The 26,615-nt window shown below is 41.8% G+C and overlaps 1 protein-coding gene across 1 annotated transcript in view; it reads left to right on the top strand.

Annotated features, from left to right (window-relative positions):
* The first annotated feature begins 248 nt into the window (after positions 1 to 248).
* LOC140202651 (adiponectin receptor protein 2-like) overlaps positions 249 to 26,615 on the top strand; it is an 81,235-nt gene continuing 54,868 nt past the window's right edge. Inside the window, exons 1-2 of the mRNA XM_072267756.1 lie at positions 249 to 379; positions 9,489 to 9,723. Coding sequence (XP_072123857.1) covers positions 9,634 to 9,723 — 90 coding nt within the window. The 5' untranslated portion in view covers positions 249 to 379; positions 9,489 to 9,633. The remainder of the gene's footprint in view (positions 380 to 9,488; positions 9,724 to 26,615) is intronic.

The raw sequence follows: 26,615 nt of genomic DNA, 5'->3' as shown, positions 1-26,615 counted from the left end.
AAATGGCTACATGTGTCACTAATCATTTTTTGAACGCAAGTATTTTAAGACGCCAGGTGAAAACTTCGCTGGCTGTAGCGGTGAATAACCAGAAAGGAAACGAAACCATGATCATGGTTACCAAAACACCAGAAACTTCAATTCCCAGAAAGCCCACGATGCTCCAATCATTTCCGTTTCCTCCATCCGCGCTCCGAGGAAGTACTGTACCACGTGGTGCAAACTCTATATTTCTATTGGTCACGGGCTGCTCAGGAGATGTCTGACGCTACGGAGCAACCGAGTCAAACCAAACGAGATAAAGCTGTAGATCGGCGGGGGTTTGCAAATTCTTACAGTACTTTAAAGGAAGCGGAAGAAAAGGAGAGTCGGTGAATAGGTAATGTAACCGACTCAGCTGTTCTCTGAATAAGTATTATAGCCGAAAGACATTTAAATCAGGTGGTTGGCACTGAGCGATGTGGCAAGGAGGGGATTCATTGTTGCCGAGGTCAGGCGCTCCGAGAACCAACTGACACGGCGTAACGTGAGCGAGGGCAGCGCCTGACACAGGCAGCGCCAGCGCCAGCTCCAGCTCAGGGCTTGGCTGGGGAGCGACAGGTGGTACGGGAGAGCTCTGTAAGTGAAACAACAGATGAGCCCCCCCACCCCACCCCACCCCACCCCATGTGCACCTTCTGCCCCTGAGGTCCACGGAGAGGCGACTTCGGGTTTGGACTACTGCTTGTAGCTTTTGGTGAAACTTAGGAAGGGGAATCGTTTTTCGGGGAGCTGGGTCCAGCAAAAGAAGAAAGCCCATGTTGTAAATAAAAAGCGCGAGGTTGAGGTTGTTCCGAAGTTAGAGTGTCATGTTTACGATTTGCGTGGTGCATGGGGGATTGGACCATTTCTGAGTATACAGCTGTGCAGTGCATGCTCAGAAATTGCCCACTGTCATTCAGAGCTTAGGTATAGAGTTGTACAGAAATGGGACCTTTGGCCCACCACGTTTATACTGACCTTTTGCTTATTTGCACTAATCCTGTTTACTCCGGCAGCCTTCCTCTTACTTCAAGGCTACACCCTTGTGTATTTGAAACCACTGCCATGGGCAAAAAATTGCCTGCCCTATCTCCGTTGCCTATAATTTTATGGACCACCAGCAGGTCACTCCTGAGCCTCCTTTATTGCAGGGAAACAAACTCAGCCTATCCAATCTTTCCCCATAACAAAAATCCTCTAGTCCAGGCAACATCCTGGTGAATCTCATCTTCGCTGTCCAGCACAGCCATATCCTTCATGGCCTGCCCCAAATGCAGCCAGTGTCTTGTAAAGTTGTAACATAATATCCCAACTTGTATGCCCTGACCTGTGTAGGCAAGGATACCCTTTTCACCACTCTTCCCAAACATTTTGTTCTGTACTATTTTAGAAAGATTATTTTTTTCCATCCACCTTCTATCTCCTCTTTGCCCACTACCACCTCTCTCCCCCCCCCCATTCCCTATTATTGAATATTTTGATTCTAGGTTTATAATTTTACCCTCCCCTTTACATGGAGGGGTAAAAAGGATCAGCATCATCTTATAAGACATTGAGCAGATTTAGGCCTTTTAGCCCATCGAGTCTGCTATGCTGATCCTTTTTACCCCTCCATGTAAAGGGGAGGGTAAAATTATAAACCTAGAATCAAAATATTCAATAATAGGGAATTACTTTCATTTGTGCATAACAAAACACAATTTAGGATTTGGTGCCTTTAACAGTAGTTAACTTGTCAGGCTAAAATGTGCATTTAAGTTGCTTGTGCTTTAGGTCAACAGAAATGAATCATGTAACTTTATTGAGTTAAGCATGTGCTGTGTTTTTGCAAGTGTACTTTCAGCATGAAACTTACTGATCAGCTAGTTACTATGCATTTGAAAATGTGCAGAAGATTTAAAAGGAAAACTATCCTTGAGCTATTTTTCTGGTGTTAAGCTTTAAACTACAGAGCTATTTTGTATGATTGATCTCCATTTCAATTCTGTGTTCAAGTACAAGTTTAATTATCATTCAGCCATTCATGAATACAGCCAAACAAAACAGCATTCCTCTGGGGCCATGGTACAAAGCACAGTGCCAACGGTTATACACAGCACAAAGCACAAATAAGGTAACAAGTAAACATATAGTTGCACAAAAAAAAAGTAGCCCCTGACCCTGAGTGACGTGTCCTTTAAGTTGATGGTGCATGGGTGTTATTGTCAAGAAAAAGCAGTTCTCAGCAGCCCACAGATAAACATACATGCACGGGCAATCTAGCTTATCATTCCACTGATTGAACACTGCATGGCAGCACTGATAGGAGGGGCCAGTAGCCAACCCCCCCCCCCCCCCCCCCAACCCAGCATGGACGTTGCGCTACATGGCCTCTGGTGTCACCTCTCCTGGGCTGCTGCAACATGCAAGCCCATGGCTTGAACTCTAGACCTCACTACAACTGAAGCCACGCAGTTCATCTGCCATCTGTCTTGCCAGTGAACAAGGGAAAAGGACTTGCAGCATTTTACATTACCATTGTGTACCAGGGTCTTGTGATTGCAAGAGAAACACCCAAGACAATCACTCGCTGTTGGACTGTACATCGCCTTTCCACTCTGACTCCGATGTCTTCCTGTAGCAGGCAGTAACACGGTCCGCACCAGGTCTATCTCCTCCACTAACAAGTGACTAGCAGGTGGTCCAGATCTGCAGTACTTGAAATTCTTAATGTCCAGCTTTGTCTTGCAATCATAAAAAAGGACATTTAAGAAAGACCAAAACACCTTTGGTTGGCCCCTGAGAGGCCACTGCACCGAACGTGCTGCCATCTTAATGGAAGGTTCCTACTTGAATGAGATAATGAGTAAAGTTCAAGTATCAAAGGAAACTGTTGTCAGAATATTGATGTTATGGCATCCTTTCCAGAGGCATTTTAGGTTGGTAAAATTGAAAAGTCTTGGTATAGTTTGAAACATGTGAATTATACTTTAATTCAACCATGTTAATGTGAATGAGAAAACAGGTAATTTAATCTGAATTTATTTTAAATGGTTTTTAAACCTAGTAGCTTATGAAACATAAGTTTATAGCTTATAAATATTGAAATTATGGTCCCAATTTGAGGATATTTGGTGTTGAAGTTGCTCTGAGGTGCAAGTACATGTTTTATGTCCAGATAGTTCCATAGCAACAATGCTTGAGTTTTTTTGAAGAGAAGTAAAATAAAAACTAAGAAAAGCTGCTTATTCTATTACCTATTAGTGTTTAAAATCGTCACAAATCAATGTTGGCTTTCTGTTATGTAGTGTAAAAGTATTATTGCCAATGATAACATCAGATGTTCATTATATGTAGCAGCTTTGATGATATTGTATCTTTATATGCACTTAGTGTTGCTTAAAGCATGATGTCTTTAGTTAAATACTAGATGAAACAAGCTCAAATATTAGCTCTTGTGTAAGATGTGCAGGTTTGAAATGGAAGCACAATGTCTTAGATAAGCACTGTAATGTGGCATATTGCTGGATTTCCTCTTTGGAAGACTTCAGTGGATTTCAGCAAATCTATTTGATCTTGTATAGAATGACAGTTGTGGACTTGCTCATTTTACATAATTTCATTATGTGCTTTGCAACGATCAAATTTGACCACAGAAACTAATTTTGTAGATTCACTGGAGAACAAGTGATGGTCATTTATAAACTTCTGAGAAAATTAAGGTAGAGGAAGTATGATAAGATAGGAGTCCTGAATGTGCAACAGTGATATAGGCAGTCATTTGATGGTAGCATTTTTTTTGTATTTAAATGAATTGTTAAATCATCCTTTGGTCTGTTGAAGGAGTAGATATTTGAAGATCATTGGACTGCAGTGCCCTTTTGTATGCTGCTTTTACTTGGACCACCTTTCGCAGACACCTTAAGGCACTGGAGAGATGCCACCAATGCTGTTTCTGTGAAATACTCCAAATTCACAGGAAGAATAAACTACCCAAATGTATCATCTCCCAGGGCCCCCTTGTAGATATGTAATATCCCCACTGGTTGCTGATATCTCTGGCTAAACGGGCATTCAGAATGGCATTGAAAACCTTGGCCATGCATTAAGAGCACCTATGTCCTATGGAAGTAAGAAAAGAGCACACCACTTCACAAATTATCCACTCCCCTGCTGTGCCAGGTTATCTCTTGTCCGCAAGAGTGTACATCTTGGGCTGGACCCGAGAACTGAGCAAAGGATTCTGAGGGAATGTCAAGGCAAAAGATGGTTGTCAAGTAGGGGTGGTTTGCACCTGATGCATAGATGAGGGCTTGGGTGGCATTATTTTTGATGACCTCTTGTTAATGGAGGAAGATGTGAAGTTGGTCAGGAGTGTGTTTGAATGGCTAATTTTATAGCTAATAGGGTTTCTGCAGAAGGAGAGGTGAAGTTGGATAACGTTGATTTGTATCGCAGATTCTGGAAAGCTTCAGTAACACACTCAAAATGCTGGAGCTACTCAGCAAGTTTGGCAGCATCTGCGGAAGGACTTGAACAGTTGGAGTCTCAGGCTGAGACCCTTCATCAGGAGTGGAAAGGAAGGGGGCTGAAGCTGCCATTGACGCTGCTTGGTTTTGTGTGTGTTGTACATTGAATTGTATTATGTGTGGCTCTGGTGATGAAATAGCAATGTGGTCAGAAATTCACCTTAAGGTTCAATATCACAGAATGAGTGCATACAAAGTGACTTAGTCTTGGCAATTGTCAGAGGATAGAATCGTGGACTATATGATAATTTGCTGGCAGAGAAGACAATAACTTCACTATTACTACTCCTTAGAGGGAACATCTATTCATTTGGTATCAGTTGTTAGACAGACACTCTGATAAGAAATGGTGGTGGTGAAATCTAGGTCTTGTTTTAAGTTGGTGTTGCTTAAGTTTGCACACACAAACATTGTTAAATTTGTAATTTCAGTGATACAGCATGCCAACAGGTTTTTCCACCCAGCAAGCCTGTGCTGCCCAATCAACTTAAGTATACTTCCTTGGAATGTGGGAGGAAACCCACATGGTCATGGGGCGAATATCATCATCAGGTGCCGTGCCCAGTTTGAGCTTTGACTGCCATGGCCCACACACTCCTGTTTTGGGTCAAATGGATCAATTTATTAGTATTCATTTCCAGTTCTCTGGCTGCTGTCTCCATCATCATTTGTCTTTGTCTTCCTCTTGCTTTCTTCCCTTCAATCTTTCCCATAACTATCATGCATTCGAACTCCTCTTTCCTAATCACATGTTCAATGAAGTTACATTGCCTTTTCATGATCTCATACATTATTTCTTCTTGTGTTTGCCATGACATCCTCGTTAGATATTCATTTTGTCCACGATATTCTTTGCATCCTCCTCAAAAACCACATTTCTGCTGCTTCAATTCGTTTCCTCATGTTACTAGATATTGTCCAACATTCTGAGCCCTATAACATAACTGGATAAACATAACATTTCAGTACTCTGAGGTGGGTTATGCCTAGTTTAGTATTGGTTAGTATACTCTTCATTCTCATATAGGTGTCTTTTGCCATCCCTATTCTTCTTTTGATGTTCATGTCACACCTGCCATCTGATGTCACCCAGCTTCCTAAGTAGCAAAAGTTCTGTACTTGTTTTGCGTCTTCCTGGTTAATTCTCAGCCTGCAGATAGGATTCGCCGTTTTGGATATCACCATACATTCTGTCTTTGCAATTGATAGATACACCCATTTTTGCACTTTCTTCATACATATATCAATTAAGTTTTGTAGTTCTTCCTCTGTTCTTGCAATTAACAGTGTCATCCACATATCTGAAATCATTAACAACAGGAATTCTGCAGATGCTGGAAATTCAAGCAACACACATCAAAGTTGCTGGTGAATGCAGCAGGCCAGGCAGCATCTCTAGGAAGAGGTGCAGTCGACGTTTCAGGCCGAGACCCTTCGTCAGGACTAACTGAAGGAAGAGTGAGTAAGGGATTTGAAAGTTGGAGGGGGAGGGGAAGATCCAAAATGATAGGAGAAGACAGGAGAGGGAGGGATGGAGCCAAGAGCTGGACAGGTGATTGGCAGAAGGGGATACGAGAGGATCATGGGACAGGATCCCCTCCAACTTTCAAATCCCTTACTCACTCTTCCTTCAGTTAGTCCTGACCAAGGGTCTCGGCCTGAAACGTCGACTGCACCTCTTCCTAGAGATGCTGCCTGGCCTGCTGCGTTCACCAGCAACTTTGATGTGTGTTATCTGAAATCATTGATGTTTTCACTGCCAACTTTGATTCCCAAGATGTCTCTTATTTTTTGCCATACTGTTTCACTGTACATATTAAATAAATCAGGGGAGAAAACACACCCTTGTCTAATGTCTCTCTTGATTTTCGTAAACTGACTCATTTCTCCATCTATTCTTCCAGCGGCAGTTTGTTCCCAGTACAGATTTCTGAGTAGGCGGAGGTCTTTCAAATCTAGATCTAGAGTTTCCTATAATATTTCAAATAACTTATTGTGCTTCACTTTATCAAATGCTTTTGTGTAGTCGATAAAATGAACAAACAAATCTTTTTGCACTTGGATAGCTCATTCTGATAGTATCCTTAACATCAATATTGCGTTTCTTGTACCTTTGCCTTTCACAAAACCACATTGTTCTTCACCTATTTCAGCTTGTATCTTACTTTTAGCTCTTGTCATCAAAATTCTTAGAAGTATCTTGGTGATATGACTCATTAAACTCATGGTCCTATGTAATTTGCATTCTATTTCTCCAGGTTTCTTAGGAAGAGTGATAAGTACTGATTGTTTTTTTATCTCTTCTGGTATTATTCCAGTCTGATAAATGTCATTGATCAAATCAGTAAGTTTTTCAATTCCATAATCTTCAAGTGCGATAATTTGTTCTATTACTAATTCATCAGGACCTGCTGCCTTGCCTTCAGCTTATTTATTGCATTACGAACTTCAGATTTAAAATAAAACTTACAAAATGTATCACACAACAGCAGCGTCAAGAGGATCTTCAAGACAATTCTGAAGATGCTTTGCTCGGTAGGGTTGATTCTGGGTAGCAGGGGCTCCCCGACCGTCATCAAGCTACTGCTCATGAAATTCAAGTAACAAAAGAAAATTATTGCCACTTGGAATGTAAGAACCCTATATCAAGCAGGAAAATTGGACAATGTGATAAATGGAAAGACTAAAGATTAACATCATGGGAATTAGTGAAGTTTGTTGGATAGGTGCTGGAACATGTCAGAATAGAAATAAAACACTAATTTATTCTTGTGGAACATCCCATACTAATGGACTAGGAATTCTTATGGATGAAAACATGGCAAAAAGTGTTTTAGGACATTGGGCAATATCAGGAAGAGTGCTCTTTGTTAGATTCGGAGGACAACCATTTGATTTAGCAATTGTGCAGGTACATGCACGAACAACAGAATGAACAAATGAGGATACAGATAAATTCTATGAAGAGCTTGAATAAGCAAAGAATGGATGCAAATCTCAGGATATTGTTATTGTCATGGGAGATCTAAATGCTAAAGTAGGACAAGGTGCTGATGGAAATACCATAGGAAAATTTGGACTAGGGGAAAGAAATGAAAGAGGGGAGAAATGGGTAGAATTGTGTAAGATGAATAATCAGGTCATTATGAATACCTACTTTAAAAACTATCCAAGACGCTTGTGGACCTGGAAAAGTCCAGATGATAACACTAGAAATCAAATTGACTTTATTACTATAAACCAAAGAGTTAGAAACTCAGTGACTCAATGCAAAACATATCCAGGTGCAGACTGTAATAGTGACCATAACCCAGTATTATGTCATGTTAAAGTAAAACTTACAAAAACTAAAGAAGCAAAAACCTGAGCAATCCCTTGACTACTTGCAATTAATTAAAGAAGAAAACTTAAGACAAAGATTTACAATTGAAGTAAGGAATAGTTTTCAGTCTAGAAATAAAATCTGCTAAAGATGATAGCAATCATGTAGAAATGAAGTTTAACTCTAAAGGATGCCTTGGTAGAATCAGCAAAGTCAGTGATTCCTAAAAAAGAAAAAAAGCACAAGGAATAAATGGATGACATGAAATCAAAAATCTAATGGAAGAACGGAGACGGAAGAAAGCAAATCCTAAAGAATATACGAGGGGTGATTGATAAGCTCGTGGCCTAAGGTTGAAGGAGTCCAGTTTAGAAAACCTTACACATTTATTTTTCAGCATAATCGCCTCCAACATTTACACACTTAGTCCAGCGGTCGTAGAGCATACGGATCTTGGACCTCCTGAAAGTGCCCACAGCAGGGGTGATTGATAAGTTCGTGGCCTAAGAGAAAAGGAGGTGAGTTATACAGCTCTTGTTACATGCACATGCAGATCAACTCTTTGAGTGATTATGCAGAAAGTTTGAAGTTAATAACTCATCAGGAGTAATTGATAAGTTTGTGGCCTAAGGTAGAAAGAGATGAGTTATTAACTTCAAACTTTCTGCATAATCACTCAGAGTTGAACTGCATGTGCATATAACAAGAGCTGTATAACTCATCTCCTTCCACCTTAGGCCATGAAGTTATCATTCACCCCGCTGTAAGTCCTTAGATAAAAAAGTTAAAAGCTCATGTAAAAAAGCCAAAGAAGAATGGTTAAACCAGGAATGTGAGCGAATAGAAAGAATCCCTATTACTGATCCAAAAAGGTTGCATCAACAAATCAAGAATATCACTGGTAAAAAGCTCCTCTGTTCTTCAGGTGGATGTTTGAAAGCAAAGGACGGTACCATTATCATGGGAAAAGATGAGATTATGACAGCTGGATTAAGTATATTCAAGAATTGTTTGAAGATGATCGAGGTGAAAAACCAGAAATTAAGAAAAACATTGAAGGTCCAAGTATTTTAAAATCTGAAGTTCGTAATGCAATAAATAAGATGAAGAAAGGGACAAATATACAAACTCCTTAAGACAGTTGCAGAATTGAACCCATGTTGCTGGCGCTGTGATAATGTTACGCTAGCTTCTACGCTATCTTTGCATGTGTTTTACCCCTGAAATGCAAAACTCCAGCCACCATAGGCTTGAGGTTTGATTCTAATCCTGGATAAGGGGCCGATTTGTTACTAGGTGGCTGAAATAGTCTTCCCTTTCCTGGGGAGGGCAAGAGAAAAATAAAAATAACCTTTTTATAGGTAACCAGAGATCTCTGATAGAAAGCTCTGACAATCCTTCGAAAGACTGGTCCAATCACTCTTGTTTTTCAAGTTTAAAATCTGGTAGCATGAGCCATGGTGACTGCTGTGCCAGAGTGACTAATCTTGCTGAAGTTTGAACGCATTTATGAAATATGTTGTTGGAGAAAATCAGCTTTTTTAATTTTGCAAATGTTAGCAAAATAATCACAAAAATCAATGTGTATTAAACATGGTATGGGTTGGAAAATTAATTTACCTATTCTTTTCAAACAGGGTTTTGAATTCAACTGCATTTCTGAAAAAAAAACCTTTTTTATTTTAAAGAAGAGTTTTTATTGTTAACAAGCTGGAAGGCCCACGGTTAGACGAGGACCCAAACTCGCATTTAAGAAATCGGAAAGAAGCTGTGGGATACCTGATGTTATCTCAAGAAAAACAGTGTAACACTCCGAGCTCAGAGCTGAATGAAGTAAATCCACTTACGAATCATGATTACGATTTATTGGATGTAAGTATAAAATGGGAATTGGTAAATTTAGTCAACAATATGAATTTATAGAAGACTGGTTGATTAAAAGGAATCATGGAAGATTTCAAATACATTTTAAATTGCATTCACATTTCCTTATTGATAGGCAAAGGTCTGGATTTTTTATTTGTACATGGCATGTGTATGTTTTGAGTATTTATTGGTTGTCCTTAATTGTGGCGGAATTAGTATCAACCGTAATGGTGAATCTAGAGTCTCTATTGGCCAAACAGGCATTCCTCGAAGGACATTTAGTAAATTGGATGTTTGTTTGATAAGTATCCAGTGGTCATAATTGTCAGACTGATAGTAGCATTTAATTCCTGATTTAATTCATTAATTTAATTTAAATTATGTAAATGGAATTTGTGTATCCGGATCATTGGCCCAAGTACTAGTCAACTAACTTGACCAATATCCTGATGTATCTTGAAATATCTTGTGTTAATTGAGCAAAAATAAATTACTTACTTTAAAGTTTATATATTTTAATTTGCCTCATGGCTTTGAATTCTGTTTGCCATTTTGTTTGTATACATTTAGAATGTATAAGTCTCAATCAAAGTATTCAAATTCTGTATGTCGCCCCCTGGTAAGCCTCAGGCTTGCTCAGCTCTCTTCCGTCTAGGGGGAGCAGCCTTCGGCCTCATCAAACTGGGTAATCAAGTTTGTGTGGATGCTGTATGATGTACCCCACCCCGCCAAATAACAGACAATACACCATATGCCATGGTCTGTTCTTATCAAATTACAGTATTGTTTTGCACTGCTGTAACTATATGTTATAATTATGTGGTTTTTGTTAGTTTTTAAGTCGGTTTGTCATGTGTTTCCGTTATATCATTCTGGAAAAACATTGTATAATTTCTTAATGCATGCATTACTAAATGACAATAAAAGAGGACTGTGTGTCCTCATAATCTAATATGTGATTAAATGATTACACTTTATAGATCTTACTGGAACTATGTAATTAATAGAGATAAAATATAAAAGGAAAATAAAAGGCGCCAAACCTATCAAACTTCAACCACTTCGTGCACACAGTTGGAACTCAATTAACGGAGTCGTCTTTCCACCATTCAATCCCCTCTGACCTCCTCGACCTGCCGCCTGGGACCAACCACGGTGGTCGACCAGACGCTCCACACGAGTCTGTCTTCGTCTTCTCTCCTCGCCGAAGACCCTGGGCCTCGGACTCCCGCTTGGGGGTCCATTCTGCTGCCCAGCTTACAGCATCGCGTCTCCTCTCCCTGTCCCCATTGCGCCTTCTGCCTCAAAGCCCGTGAAAAACAATTGCTTACAGACACACAAGAAAGAATAACATCTATCCCAATTGGTTCATTCTCTCTCTTATCAATAATATAACCTAAACAAGCAGAGAGAGAGAACTTTCTCAGCAGTTAACATAACAAAGAAGCCATTTTTTATTAGCTTTAACAGTAACATAAAAGAAGAAACCCCTTGCATGTAATTTAGCGATACAGTTTTAAAATGCATGAATCTATTCGACATGAGATGACTATTCTCTAAAGTTATAGAGTTGAAAATGAGGCAGTCTTAAAGTTTATTGAATAAAAAGTTGTTTTTCAAATGTATATATTGAAGACACATGATTGTGTGTGGGGAGGATATGCGGGGGAACTAGACACCTTGATATTTGCTCTGTTTATTTTCTAATGAGGGAAAACAGTAAAAATTCATCACTTTGGTTCTTGGCATTGTGAGTCTAACATTCAAAGAAAGATTGAGTAGGATTGTGCACTATTCTGTAGAGATTAGAAGAGTAAGGGCAGTCCTCATTGAGGCGTTACACAATATTTAGAGGGTTCTACAGGATAAAAATAGGTTGAGCCTCCTGTCTGTGGAATAATGATAGACTATACAGATTCCACAAAAATAAAAATGGTCAGTGCAGTGTAGTCTCCTATTCTTAGAAATGGCTGTTTGTATCATGGAGAAACAAATACTTTTGGCTCTGACTTCATGTAAGGGAACACAAGTGACTTTACACATGTTAGGGAACCACAAAGCTAATGAACCTGAATAAAATTAGTGTAGGGAAGGAAATTATCTAAGGAAAGTTGATAAAACCCAAGGACTTGACGATTTGTCTCTCACAGTAATAAAAGAGTGAACTATGCAATGGTTGAATGCAATGGTTAGCATTTTCCAGTATTCAGTAGATAGTTGAAAACATAATCTCATTTTTCTTTTAGGAAAAAGGGGGAGAGAAAATGTAGATCCACAGTCTAGATAGGCTAACATCACCATTAAGGAATATGCTGGTTATAATTATAAAAGGATAGAGTAATTAAATACCTTTGGAAAATATCAATATGTTCAGACATAGATTTCTGGAATAGGGTTGTTTGCCAAAGCTCTTGGAAAGGTTGGTAGAATGATAAAAGAAACTCAACAGATGTGGTGCCTTGTTACATCCTGCATTTAAAAAGTTGGTGTGTAAAGTTAAAGTGTGACTTTGGGTTGATGTTTCGGCAAAGATTGAAAATTGATTGATAGACAGGAAGCAGTTTGGGAATAAATGGATCTTTTTTGGCAAGGTAGATGACAACTAGTAGGCTAATGCAGTCTTCAGTGCTTGGGTGTCAGCTATTCGTATTATAAATCAGTGGGGTGGAAGTACTAATCTGAAGTTTGATTATTCTGGATTGGGTGGAATCTGTGAGGATAATGCAAAGGGGCTTCAAGGTGACTGGGATCAATTGAATGAGTGGGCAGAAATTTTGCAGATGCAATATGATAAGGATTAATGGAAGTATTCTAACAGTAAGTGAAATCAAATGGCAGAGTGTCACATATGGTGTTAGATTAGGAAATGTTAATATGCAAAGTGACTTGGGTGTTCCAGTATAGCAGTCACTGTAAGCAAGCATGTTGATATGTTGCCCTTCATTGCAAGAGGATTTGAGTAAATGAGTAAGGATGACTTGTCACAATTGAATGGAAGACCATAGCTGGAGTATTATGTGCAGACTTGTCTTTCTTATCTAAAAATGGATATGGACAGGCTGTACATCAAGAGTTCACATGATAGACTCCTGGATTGACACAACTATCCTTTGAGATGAAATTGGATTAATTTATATTTGCAAGAGATTAGTTGAAAGTGAGGGAATATAATTGTAACTTGCCAAATTCTTAAGGCTGGACAGGTTGAAAGTGAGGAGCATATTTCCCCTGGTTGGAGTGCCTGGAATAAAAGGGTCACAGTCTGTGGCTGAGGACATTAGGACTGAGGACTTTACAGTCAACAGACTCTTGAACTAGTCTGGATAACTTCATTCACCACTTCTGTACGATTTTAAGCTTATTTTCAAGGACTCTACAACATTTTCTCAGCATTATTTTATTTGCGCAGTTTGTCGTTTTGCACATTACAGGTTTTTGTCAGTCGGGGGGGTGTTAAATGGTTTATTCATACAGTAAATTTTATTTTCTGAAACTATGGGGTACAGTTTCAAAATACGACTTGGATTTCTGTACCTGCTGTGTACATACATCTATTGATGCTTCAGTGATGTTTCTGGAACCATTGGGTGTTTTGGGTCTTTCAACATCATACAACCTCCTCCAGGTGACCCAGCCGGGGCTGATCAGACCCCAGCTTGTGTCCAGATGGCTAGCTACTTATGACTCCATGGCTCCCCTCTTTTGAGCCACAGCCATCTTGAGGCCCTCTCTGCCGCATCAGTGGTACTGCAGATAGCTCTCCTCTTCCTCTCTCTCTCGATGCCCAAAATGCTGAAGGCCCTAACTAAAGAACGGGCTATGAATCCCCTACAACCAACCTCCACTGGGAGACACCTCGCTCTCCAACCAGCCTGCTGACAGTTGCTGACCAGTCCTGCGTACTTGGAGAGCTTCCTTTCAAAGGCCTCCTCCAAGCTATCTTCCCATGGGACTGTCAGCTCCAGCAGCACCACTTGCTTAGTAGACTCAGACACTAGGACAATGTCTGGTCGCAGGGTGGTGGCTGCGCTACGTTTGGGGAACTTCAACTGCCCTTTGAGGTCCACCAACAGCTGCCAGTCCCTTGCAGAGGTCAGAATGCCTGCAGATGTTCTTTTGGCAGGTATTGGCTGCTCCCCAGCTCTGACAAAGGCAATGGTCTGCTTGGAGGGTTGGGACCGCTTCGCCCACTCAACTCCTGCGCTGACGGCTTCAGCGATGGTCTTCAGGACCTGATCATGCCTCCACCTGTACCGTCCCTCACCAAGTGCCCTTGCAACTTGCACAGCCACTGAGGACGTGCTCCAGAGTTCCTCGCTTGGAGCACAGTGGGCATGCAGATGACTCTGCCTTGCCCCATGTGTGCAGGTTTGATGGGCTTGGAAGCACATCAAATACTATAGTGTCATTGATTTCATTCAGAAGAGGAATTGAATAATTTCTGAATTTTTTGGAGGAATTGGGATAAGGCAGTAGTTTTAACGATAGTTTTAAGGTAGATCAGCCATGAGCTTGCTGAATGGTTTCACAGGTTTGAGGGGCTGATTGGTCACCTTCATATATAAAAGTTATGTTTTGTATATAAAGGGAAATCATTTTTTTAAATTGCCAAATCTTGTGTCATTGAAACAAATCAAGACCTTGCAGAATGCTTAACTTGCCGAAGTTAAGAAAATAACAGTTGTGTCTCTACATAGTCGAAGTGTTCAGAGCTGCATTTAACAGCCATCAGTTTTGGTGTGATCATTACTGTTACAGTTGATTAGGATGAGTCCTAAAGTGATGATGGAGTATTCAACAACCCAATTGTGGAAGATAACTTTCTGACCAATCTTTTCTCCTGAAAAATGTGGATCACTTTCCATATATCTTGGATGAAACATTCAGTGAAGGCAGATAGCAATGATGAACTTCACCTCAGAGCACCAGCACAATTTCTAGCTGACAGCGAAAAGTGACTCATTGAAAATTAAGACCTCATACTTGGCAGATAATTTGTGGTTCACCAGTTAGCAGTGATCTCTGGCCTCTATGCTTACCAGATTTGCACAGCCTAGAGCGAACACCTATAGGCAATGGCCCATTCCGGATGAACATAGTTCCAAGCTTTGTCATGGGAAGTGATTGCCGGATGAAGAGAAAATCTAAAAGTTCTCAGTCAACTTGACAGGTGGGGAGGGGATAGAGGTTTGATGGGAGACTGCAATATCAGCACTGACTGTTAGACTTGCAGTAGCCCAAAGACTACTCGTTCACCTGGTAATTTGATGTACCACAGGCTCTCTCTCTCTCTCCCCCTAATAAGGGAAAAAGAGGTGTCCCCCTTTCATAATGAGAGGGAAGACATAACAAACAACTCGTTAATTTACGATGTTAAAAGTCTGTTGCCTCGCTTTTTCCGAGCTCTGCACCCACAGAGTCAGCCCCAGAAAGGCACAGCCCACTGCAGCTAACCCGCTGCTCTCGATAGTCCATATTCTCCTGCGATGTCTCAGTGGGGCACTGGCTGAGAATCAACCCATAAAAATTTAGCACCCTGATGGCAAGCTAGTCTTCCAGGCTGTGTCCTTGGGATATCAAAAAGCGGCTGGTTGTGAGGCCGTGAGAGAGGGTCCCATTTTCGCAAAGAACCAAAGTCAGAGTATAACACCAGGTCAGGGTCTTGAAAAGAACCTTGAATAGGAAAAAAGAGATATCAGAGATGGAAATAAAGCTGCTTCCAAAGATGCAAGAAAGGAATTGCTGTGTAGTGCCATCATAACTTCACTCTGCCCCTCCGAAGTATGGTTGAAGGAGTGCACCATCTGGCAGATGACCAATCTGCCTCTCCCATCAGGGACATCCTGCCCAGTATGTAATTGAGTCTCCTGGTCTGATACTGCCTTCATCAGTCACTTCTGAACTGGAGTAGAAGTGAATCATCTTTGGTCCTAAGGGTTGACCTGACGAGGAGTACTGGCTAATGAAGTAATTAGAGTATGAAATATGAGGACGTACTGTGCAAGGACTACCCAATTATTCTGCAGTGAGAGGAAGTGGTAATTAGACAAGATCTTTAGAAACAGTTGATTGAGTACCAACTAGTTGGAGCTATTTAGGGTGTTTCAGTGATAGGGATGTCAGTTATAAAGATGACCTTAAATGGGAAGTCCTCAGCTTTGGAATTTAAATTTGTAGATGCTACTAAAATTAGGAGAAATGGTCAGTAATAAAGAAATTTGCAACATATTACAGGAGGACATAATAAAGTTGTGAATATTGGCAAATGAAATTCAGTAATGTTAGTGTGAGTTAATCGAAGGAGTAAATAGTAGTTGCATTACTTAGAAGTTCTAGGCAGTGATCTCCAATAAAAGAGAGCGTCTAACTACCTACCTTTTGACGCTGTCTTTGCCATTGCAGACTCCCTTGCCATTGATATTTTGGAACTGTAATTGATCAATTGCTTAACTGGCCAATCATAATAACATAGAACAGTACAGCATAGTACAGGCCCTTTGGCCCAAATTGTGCCGACCCTCAGACCCTGCCTCCCATATAACCCCCCCCACCTTAAATTCCTCCATATACCTGCCCAGTAGTCTCTTAAATTTCACTAGTGTATCTGCCTCCACCACTGACCCAGGCAGTGTATTTCACGCACCAACCACTCTGAGTGGAAAAACCTTCCTCTAATATCCACCTTGAACTTCCCACCCCTTAGCTTAAAGCCATGTCCCCTTGTATTGAGCAGTGGTGCCCTGGGGAAGAGGCGCTGGCTGTCCACTATCTATTCCTCTTAATATCTTGTACACCTCTATCATGTCTCCTCTCATCCTCCTTCTCTCCAAAGAGTAAAGCCATAGCTCCCTTAATTTCTGATCATAATCCATACTCTCTAAACCAGGCAGCATCCTGGTAAATCTCCTCTGTACCCTTTCCAATGCTTCCACATCCTTCCTATAGTGAGGCGACCAGAACTGGACACAGTACTCCAAGTGTGGCCTAGCCAGAGTTTTATAGAGCTGCATCATTACCTCACGACTCTTAAACTCTATCCCTCGACTTATGAAAGCTAACACCCCATCAGCTTTTTTAACTACCCTATCTACCTGTGAGGCAACTTTCAGGGATCTGTGGACATGTACCCCCAGATCCCTCTGCTCCTCCACACTACCAAGTATCCTGCCATTTACTTTGTACTCTGCCTTGGAGTTTGTCCATCCAAAGTTCACCACCTCAAACTTCTCTGAGTTGAACTCCATCTGCCACTTCTGCAACCTATCAATGTCTCTCTGCAATCTTCGACAATCCTCTACACTATCTAAAACACCACAACCGTCCAATCCGAATGTACTCCCTCCACCACAGCCCTCTGCCTTCTGCAGGCAAGCCAATTCTGAATCCGGCTGGCCAAACTTCCCTGGATCCCATGCCTTTTGACTTTCTGAAGAAGCCTACCGTGTGGAACCTTGTCAAATGCCTTACTAAAATCCATATAGATCTGATCTATATGCCTGGTCACTGCCTCAAAGAACTCTATCAGACTTGTTAGACATGATCTGCCTTTCACAAAGCCATGCTGACTGTCCCTGATCAGACCATGATTCTCTAAATGCCCATAGATCCTGTCTCTTAGAATCATTTCCAACAGACGCAAGGCTGAGTGGTCTATAATTATCCGGACTATCCCTACTACCTGTTTTGAACAAGGGGACAACTTTCGCCTCCCTCCAATCCTCCGATACCATTCCCGTGGATAATGAGGACCTAAAGATCATAGCCAGAGGCTCAGCAATCTCTTCCCTTGCCTCGTGGAGCAGCCTGGGGAATATTCCGTCAGGCCCCAGGGACTTATCTGTCCTAATGTATTTTAGTAACTCCAACACCTCCTCTGCCTTAGTATCAACATTTTCCAGAACATCAACCTCACTCATATTGTCCTCACCATCATCAAGTTCCCTCTCATTGGGGAATATCGAAGAGAAGTATTCATTGAGGACCTCGCTCACTTCCACAGCCTCCAGGCACATCTTCCCACCTTTCTCTCTAATCGGTCCTACCTTCACTCCTGTCATCCTTTTGTTCTTCACATAATTGAAGAATACCTTGGGGTTTTCCTTTACCCTACTTGCCAAGGCCTTCTCATGCCCCCTTGTTCTTCTCAGCCCCTTCTTTAGCTCCTTTCTTGCTACCCTATATTCCTCAATAGACCCATCTGATCCTTGCTTCCTAAACCTCATGTATGCTGCCTTCTTCCACCTGACTAGATTTTCCACCTCACTTGTCACCCATGGTTCCTTCACCCTACCATTCTTTATCTTCCTCACTTGGACATTTTTATCCCCAATATCCTGCAAAAGATCTCTAAACATCGACCGCATGTCCATAGTACATTTCCCTGCAAAAACATCATCCCATTTCACACCCGCAAGTTCTAGCCTTATAGCCTCATAATTTGCCCTTTCCCAATTAAAAATTTTCCTGTCCTCTCTGATTCTATCCTTTTCCATGATAATGCTGAAGGCCAGGGAGTGATGGTCACTGTCCCCCAGATGCTCACCCACTGAGAGATCTGTGACCTGACCCGGTTCATTACCTAATACTAGATCTAGTATGGCATTTCCCCTAGTTGGCCTGTCAACATACTGTGACAGGAATCCGTCCTGGACACACTTAACAAACTCTGCCCTGTCCAAACCCTTGGAACTAATCAGGTGCCAACCAATATTAGGGAAGTTAACAACCCTGTTATTTTTGCACCTTTCCAAAATCTGCCTCCCAATCTGCTCCTTGGTATCTCTGCTGCTACCAGGGGGCCTATAGAATACTCCCAGTAGAGTAACTGCTCCCTTCCTGTTCCTGACTTCCACCGATACTGACTCAAAAGAGGATCCTGCTACATTCCCCACCCCTTCTGTAGCTGTAATAGTATCCCTGACCGGTAATGCCACCCCTCCTCCCCTTCCTGCCCCCCCCCCCATCTCTTTTTAAAGCTCTAATATTCAGGAGTATTGAGAATTCATTCCTGCCCTGGTGCCAGCCAAGTCTCTGTAATGGCCACTACATCATAATTCCATGTATGTATCCAAGTTCTCAGTTCATCACCTTTGTTCCTGATGATGCTTGCATTGAAGTATACACACTTTAGCCCTTCTACCTTACTGTCTTTACACCGTTTATTCTGCTTCTCTTTCCTCAAAGCCTCTCTGTATGTTAGATCTGGCTTTACTCCATGCACTTCTTTCACTGCTCTAACGCTCTGGGTCCCATCCCCCTTGCAAATTAGTTTAAACCCTCCCGAACCATGCTAGCAAACCTACCTGCAAGGATATTGCTCCCCCTCGAGTTCAGGTGCAACCCATCCAATCTGTACAGGTCCCACCTTCCCAGAAGAGATCCCAATGATCCAAAAATCTAAAACCCTGCCCCCTGCACCAACTCCTCAGCCATGCATTCAACTGCCATCTCCTTCAGTTCTTACCATCACTATCCTGTAGCACTGGCAGCAATCCTGAGAACGCCACCCTTGAGGTCCTGTTCTTCGGCCTCCTGCCTAGTTCCTGAAACTCTCACTTCAGGACCTCATCCCTCTTCCTACCTATGTCGTTGGTGCCAACATGTATCACGACTTCTGGTTGCTTTCCCTCTCGTACCAGGATGTCGTGCACCCTGTCAGAGACATCCCAGACCCTGGCACTCAGGAGGCAACAAACCATGCGGGTGTCCTTCTCATGTCCACAAAATCTCCTGTCTGCTCCCCTGACTATAGAGTCTCTAATGACAACAGCTCTCCTCTTCTCCGTCCCACCATTCTTCACCACAGGGTCAGACTCAATGCCAGAGGCCCTGCCACTGTGACTGACACCTGGTCGGTCGTCCCTGCCAACAGTATCCAGGACAGTAAACTTATTATTCAGGGGAATGTCTACAGGGGTGCTCTGCACTACCTGTCTACTCACCTTCGTCCCCCCCCCTCCCCCCCCCGACTGTCACCCAATGATCTGCTTCTGGCAGCCCAGGTGTGACTACCTCCCTGTAGTTCTCATCTATGACTGCCTCATTCTCCCTTACGAGTCGAAGGTCATTCAGTTGCTGCTCCAGATTCCTAATATGGTCTTCCATATCGCCCAGCCGCATGCACTTCTGGCAGATATGACTCTGCAGGAGAGGTGAGCTCCCCCACGACTGTCACGTGTCACATGAGAGGCACATCACCGTCTGAGGAGGCATTGTAAAGACTAACTGGGAAAGGCTTGTCCTCCACCTCTTCTCATCGAAGCTTCTCGAATCAAAGCTCCACTCCTTCACTGGCCCACTCGCTTACCACAGGCCACTCTGCTTGAGCTACCCCTCTATTTATTTGTTTGAGCTGTTCAAACTGCTTGGTTACCTGACCTCGATTGCCCAATCAGCTGTTTTCTGCTGAGTCTGAGCTATTCAAATCTTGATTGTCTAATCAACTGCTTTCTTAAAGGATCTATAGAGGTCAATATTAAACTATCCAATTCAGAGGAGAAGAGCACAGTGTGGAGAAGGATAAATCAACAGTGGCAGCAGCATTGGGATAAAGCAATAAAAGGAAGACATTTACATTCAATTCAGAACAGAGTAGATATGGGAAGAAGTAGGGGAGTAAAGTGGAAGGAGGAAGTAATTATAAGTAGACTGAGAATTGGGCACAGCCACCTTAATGGCACTCTGGCCATCATAAGTAAGCATCCAACAGGTTTTTGCGATCTGTGTCAGGAGACTGAAACAGTAGAGCATGTCCTTATTTCACGCTGGAAATTTGCACAGGAAAGGCAACAAATGTTAGAACAATTACGCAAAATAGGACTGGTAGAGAACAGTGTTCAAGGTTTATTGGAATGTGGGGAGAGTGATCAGGGGAGGAAATGGTTGTTTAGTTTTTTTAAGGGTGACGGGACTGGAAAGACGGCTTTAAAATGAATGGACAATGAGGGACAATAAATCGTGAAGATGGCAGTAATGCATCAGTGTGGATGCCAACTGGAGGAGGAGGAAGGAGGAGGAGGAGTTGTTTCTGCTGAGCTATTCAAATCTTGATTGACTTCATTGCAGAGTCCAACTGCCAAGACTGCCAGAATCTCTCGAGTCAAAGCTCCACTCCTTCACTGCCCCACTCGCTCACTGGCGGCTTTCAAACATGATGGGGAACATTACTTGCTGAATCTTCTCCAAGCTACACATTCTTGCTTTGAAATATTCCCGCCACTGCCTGTAAGGAGTTTGTACGTTTACCCTGTGTTAGTATGGGTTTCCTCCCACAGTCCAAAGAAATACAGGTTGGTAGGTTAATTAGTCACTCTAAATTGTTCCTTGATTAGGCTAGGATTAAATAGGTGGATTGCTGGACAGTGCGGCTCGAAGGGCTGTAAGGGCCTACTCTGAATTGTAACTCAACAAATAAATAAACAAATTTTGCTCATCTTCTATCTTCACACAGTCAAACCTTTTTAATAAATTCTGTTGTATTTCTTTTCCCTGTACATTAGATGTAGATACTCTATTGAACTTCTTATGTCCTCTTAAGGGTTGGTAATAAATGCTGGCCTTGCTGCATATTTTTCCACAGCCAGACTAAAACTGGTTCAATTGACAACAGGAATATCTAGCCTGATTAGTAGTGCATAATATTTATTGCAGTAAGGACCAGCTCTACTATATTTTAAAGCAACTGAGATGTGTAAATATATTTGGAGCTGGTAGGAAGGGAGTGAGAGAATTAGTGTTCTCAGATATTAAGCTGTTTTGGGTATTCATGACCAGAGTTTTTTTCAAAAAAAGCTAAGTTTTTGATCGTACCAGGCAGTTTTTCACTATTTGAATTTCATTTCACATTGCAGTATTTAGTGTTGTAGTTCCTGTTTTATGCTCTGATCTTGTGCATCCACAAACCAAATAATGCAAAGTTGCTTTTCCTTGTTTAGCTTAGAATCTTTTGCTAGAAAACCTGAGGCCAGTTGGTGTGTCCAAGGATATTCGTTGATATTTTGTGATTGGATTGTAGCCTAAAATTATGTTAAATATGTGCATTTGTTATTTTAAAATTTGCCAATCAGATTGTCAATTGTATCTTGTATGTTGTGATATTGCAAAACAGAACAATTCTATGGGGAGAATTTTTTTTTTAAAAATGCTTAAAATATTCTTTCTTACTGTTTTATTATCTTTTGGAAAGGTAATCTCAAATCAATGGGTCAACTTGTTTGGATAGTTATTACTTTGTTGTCCTATATAGGCTACGAAGGGGAAGTCATGCATGATTAATCTTCTGGAATTTTTTAAGAATGTGACTATGAAAATGGACATGGGAAAGCCAGTGGATGTGGTGTTCCTGGATTTTCAGAAAGCCCTTGATAAGGTCCCAAATAGGAGATTAGTGTGCAAAATTAGAGTAAATGGTATTGGGGGTAGAGTACTGACATGGATAGAAAATTGGTTAGCAGACAGGAAACAAAAGAGTAGGGATTAATGGGTCCTTTTCAGAATGGCAGGCAGTGACTAGTGGCTCGGTGCTGGGACCGCAGCTACAGGTGTCCCCCGCTTTTTGAATGTTCGCTTTACGAAACCTCACTGTTACAAAACACCTATGTTAGTACCCTGTTTTCGCTTTCAGAAGGTGTTTTCACTGTTACGAAGAAAGGCAACACGTGATAAAAGGCAGCTCGCGCCCTAAGCAGCTGCTCTCCCCCGGATTCGGAACGGCATTGCTTAAACAGGTTGCATTGAGCAGCTGTTAGCAAGATGAGTTCTAAGGTGTCAGAAAAGCCTGAAAGAGTAAGGGTGTTACACTTAGCGTAAAACTAGACATAATTAAGCGTTTCGATCGTGGTGAACGAAGCAAGGACAAAGTGAGTTTGGCTTGTGGAAGTTGACGAAGATGATGTTGAAAAGGTTTTGGCATCCCATGACCAGGAACTGATAGATGAAGAGCTGATGCAATTGGAAGAGGAAAGGATAACAATCGAAACTGAATGCAACCAAATGCAGGAAGTGAAGTAACTGCATGAAATTTACGCTGCAATGATAAAGTACGACTTTAATTTTGAAAGGGTACGTAGGTTTAGGGGATATTTGCAGGTTGATTTGAGTGCTTACAAATAACTGTAGGATAGAAAAATGCGCGGGGCTCAGCAGTCAAGCAAGCCTTCCACATCAGCCACAGCAGACGACGAACCTCGACCTTTGACATTGAGGTGGGCAGTCATAGGAGAAGATGAGCTGCCTGCCCTGATCGACAATGAGATGACCCCCGTGTCCCACCACCCCAACACCCGGGCCCTGGACAGATACTGTACCGATTCGCGAAGAACGCAGCAGTAGCCGGGAGGCACACAGCACACCTTTAGGGAAAAAAAAGCCAAAATAAACATAAACAACAGGAATTCTGCAGATGCTGGAAATTCAAGCAACACACATCAAAGTTGCTGGTGAACGCAGCAGGCCAAGCAGCATCTGTAGGAAGAGGTGCAGACAACGTTTCAGGCCGAGACCCTTCGTCAGGACTAACTGAAGGAAGAGTGAATAAACATGCTAATTAATTAGGTGCCGCCTAGCACGTTATTGTTGGCCCAGATCAGAGGCAATGCAGTCGGCAATCGCCTCTGATCTGCGCGGACATTTACGTGCTGGGCAGTACCTAATTAATTAGCATGTTTATTTCGGCTTTTTTCTTAAAGATGTGCTGGGTGCTTCCCGGCTACCGCTGCGTTCTTCGTGGCAATGTATTGGGTCGGCGGCCCGGAGGGTGGGGGCCGCGGCACCACCCAGCCTGCGATGACTCAGTCTAACACACCATCATCAGTGTGCTCGGCGCTGTTTTCCCAATTCCAGTAAGTGATACTACACTGTACATACATTATTTCTACTTTATACAAGCTGTGTATTTTTACGTGTTATTTGGTAGATTTGGCAGCCTCATAGTTTAAAGGTTACTGGAGAGCGCGTTTATGCCAAAAGCGCTTGCTTGAGATTTTCTGCCGAGAGCGCTTGCGTGAGATTTTCGCTACGGAGATCTGTGCAGGCAATCGTTGTAGAGAAGTATTTCTACTTTAATATAGGCTGTGTATTTATCATATCATTCCTGATTTTACTATATGTTACTGTTATTTTAGGTTTTATATGTTATTTGGCATGATTTGGTATGTTGTTTTTGGGTCTGTGAACGGTCACAAAATTTTCCCATATAAATGGTAATTGCTTCTTCGCTTTACGACATTTCGGCTTACGAACCGTTTCATAGGAACGCTGTACCTTCGGATGGTGAGGGAAACATGTATTTACAATATACATTAATGATTTAGATGATTAAAAGTAACATTAGCAAATTTGCAGATGACACAAAGTTGGGTAGCAGTGTGAAATGTGAGGGGGATGTTATGAGAATGCAGGGTGACTTAGACAGATTGGGTGAGTGGGCAGATGCATGGTAGGTGCAGTTTAATGTGGATACATGTGAGGTTATCCACTTTGGTGACAAGAACAGGAAGGCAGATTACTATCTGAATGGTGTCAAGTTAGGAAAAGAAGAAGTACAACGAGATCTAGATGTCCTTGTTCATCAGTCACTGAAAGTAAGCATGCAGGTACAGCAGGCAGTGAAGAAAGCCAATGGCATGCTGGCCTTCATAACAAGGGGAATTGAGTATAGGAGCAAAGAGGTCCTTCTGCAGCTGTACAGGGCCCTGGTGACACTACACCTAGAATATTGTGTACAGTTTTGGTCTCCAAATTTGAGGAAGGACATTCTAGCTATTGAGGGAGTTTCTAGCTATTGTAGGTTCATGAGGTTAATTCCCGGGATGGCGGGACTGTCATATGTTGAAAGATTGGAGCAACTGGAGTTGTATACACTGGAATTTAGAAGGATGAGAGGGGATCTGATTGAAACTTATAAGATTATTAAGGAGTTGGACACGCTAGAGGCAGGAAACATGTTCCAGATGTTGGGGGAGTGCAGAACCAGAGGTCACAGTTTAAGAATAAGAGGTAGACAATTTAGAACGGAGTTGAGGAAAAACTTTTTCACCCAGAGGGTCGTGGTTCTGTGGAATGCTCTGCCTCAGAAGGCAGTGGAGGCCAATTCTCTGGATTCTTTTAAAAAAGAGGTAGAGTTCTTAAAGATAGTGGAGTGATGGGATATGAGGAGAAGGCAGGAAAAGGGTACTGATTGTGGATGATCAGCCATGATCACAGTGAATGGTGGTGCTGGCTCGAAGGGCTGAATGGGCTACTGCACCTGTTGTCTATTGTGAGCAGTTTACAGAGCTAAGTGGAGTGCAATGTACTAAAAATGCAAACATGATTTGTAGCTATTTAAATGTTGCTTCAAACCAGGACAAATAACTAATAATTTTGTGGCTACCCATTTCAACTTCATTTTGATTTCAAAGCCACTCCATTCTCTGTAATGACCATCCTCCCTTGCTAAAGTACTGCTCTCAATTTAAATGCGGTCAGCAGTGAACTTTTTTTCACAATTAGGTCAATGTTGTAAACCATGTACAAGATTTGAATGTTTCTAGCTTGTCAAGAGTTTTATAATACCTCCTACACTGGGCATAGAGAAATAAATTCTTTTAACTTCTTCCTCTTGTTATTGGTAACTTCTTCCCAGTCTACCATCATACACTATATCCTTGGTTGATGTTAGGCTGTATTTTCCTAAACCTCCCAAATATGATATTACTTTGTGAATGGACATTTTAACCCTAAGCCTTTGGACTTCTAAAAGTATTTCACTGCAATTTATAGCTTCTCCGTGATTGATTAAAATGAAGAACAGTTATAGCACCAGATTACCAATAAATTTCAGTAAACTTCTTTTTCTCCATATTTACATGTGACTTTCACAAGCAAGAAAATCTGTAGGTGCTAGAAATTTAAGCAACACGCACAAAATGCTGGAAGAACTCAGCAGGCCAGGCAGCATTAATGGAAAAGAGTACAATCGATGTTTTGGGCTGAGACGCTTCATCAGGACTCATGAAGGGTCTTGGCCCAAAGGTCGACTAAACTTTTTTTCCATGGGTGCTGCCTGGCTTGCTGAGTTCCTCCAGCATTTTGTAAGTGTGACTTTGTAGTGTAATTTTACGCAAAGACAGCTGTGGTCAGATGAGTATTACAAAGTCATATTGTTAGGCTGTATTAAAATAATTTTGATATGTCAACCTATTCAAAGATATCACTTTGCCAAACTAATATTTACAGCTTGTATTCTGTATTTGTGCCTGAGCATCAAATTGTAATGACATGCATTGGAAAGGCTGTAAGATGCTGGGAATGTTTGTTATAGGTGGAAAGTAAAAGTGGAATAATTTGATGGGTCATGCTTGGTGGAATTTATCAAGTCAGGCAGCATCTGTGGAGGGGAATAAACACTTGATGTATCAGGCTGAAGCCCTTCATTAAGACTGGAAAGGAAGGGGACAGAAGTGAAAATAAGGTGAGTGGGGGTGGGGAAGGAGGACACACTGGCAGTTGATAGTTAAGACCAGGTGGGAATTAAGGTGGGTGGGGGAAGGAATATGAAGAAGCTGGGATGGGATAGATGGAAGAGGTACTGAAAGGAAAGGAATCTAAAGGGGATAGTGAGCCATGGAAGATGGGGAAGGAGGAAGGGAATCAAAGGGAGGGGATGGGCAAGTGAAGAGAAGAAGAAGTGACAGGATAATGGAATAGAATAAGAGAGAATGAGTGGGTAGGATTACTGGAAGCTGAAGAAATCGATGTTCATTTCATCAGGTTGGAGGCTACGCAGTTGGAATTGCTCCTCCAACCTGAGTTTGACCTCATGGTAGTAGAGGTGGCTTGTTAATTTATTTGAAATCCTAATGGTTCATATTTGGCTCTCCGGATGCTGGTTGGTCATTTACCTCACTAGCTGATGTTTC

This window comes from Mobula birostris, chromosome 9 (assembly GCF_030028105.1).
Source record: "Mobula birostris isolate sMobBir1 chromosome 9, sMobBir1.hap1, whole genome shotgun sequence".
Lineage (NCBI taxonomy): Eukaryota > Metazoa > Chordata > Chondrichthyes > Myliobatiformes > Myliobatidae > Mobula > Mobula birostris.
The sequence above is the reverse complement of the archived record's forward strand: the minus strand, read 5'-3'. Positions and strand labels throughout refer to the sequence as shown.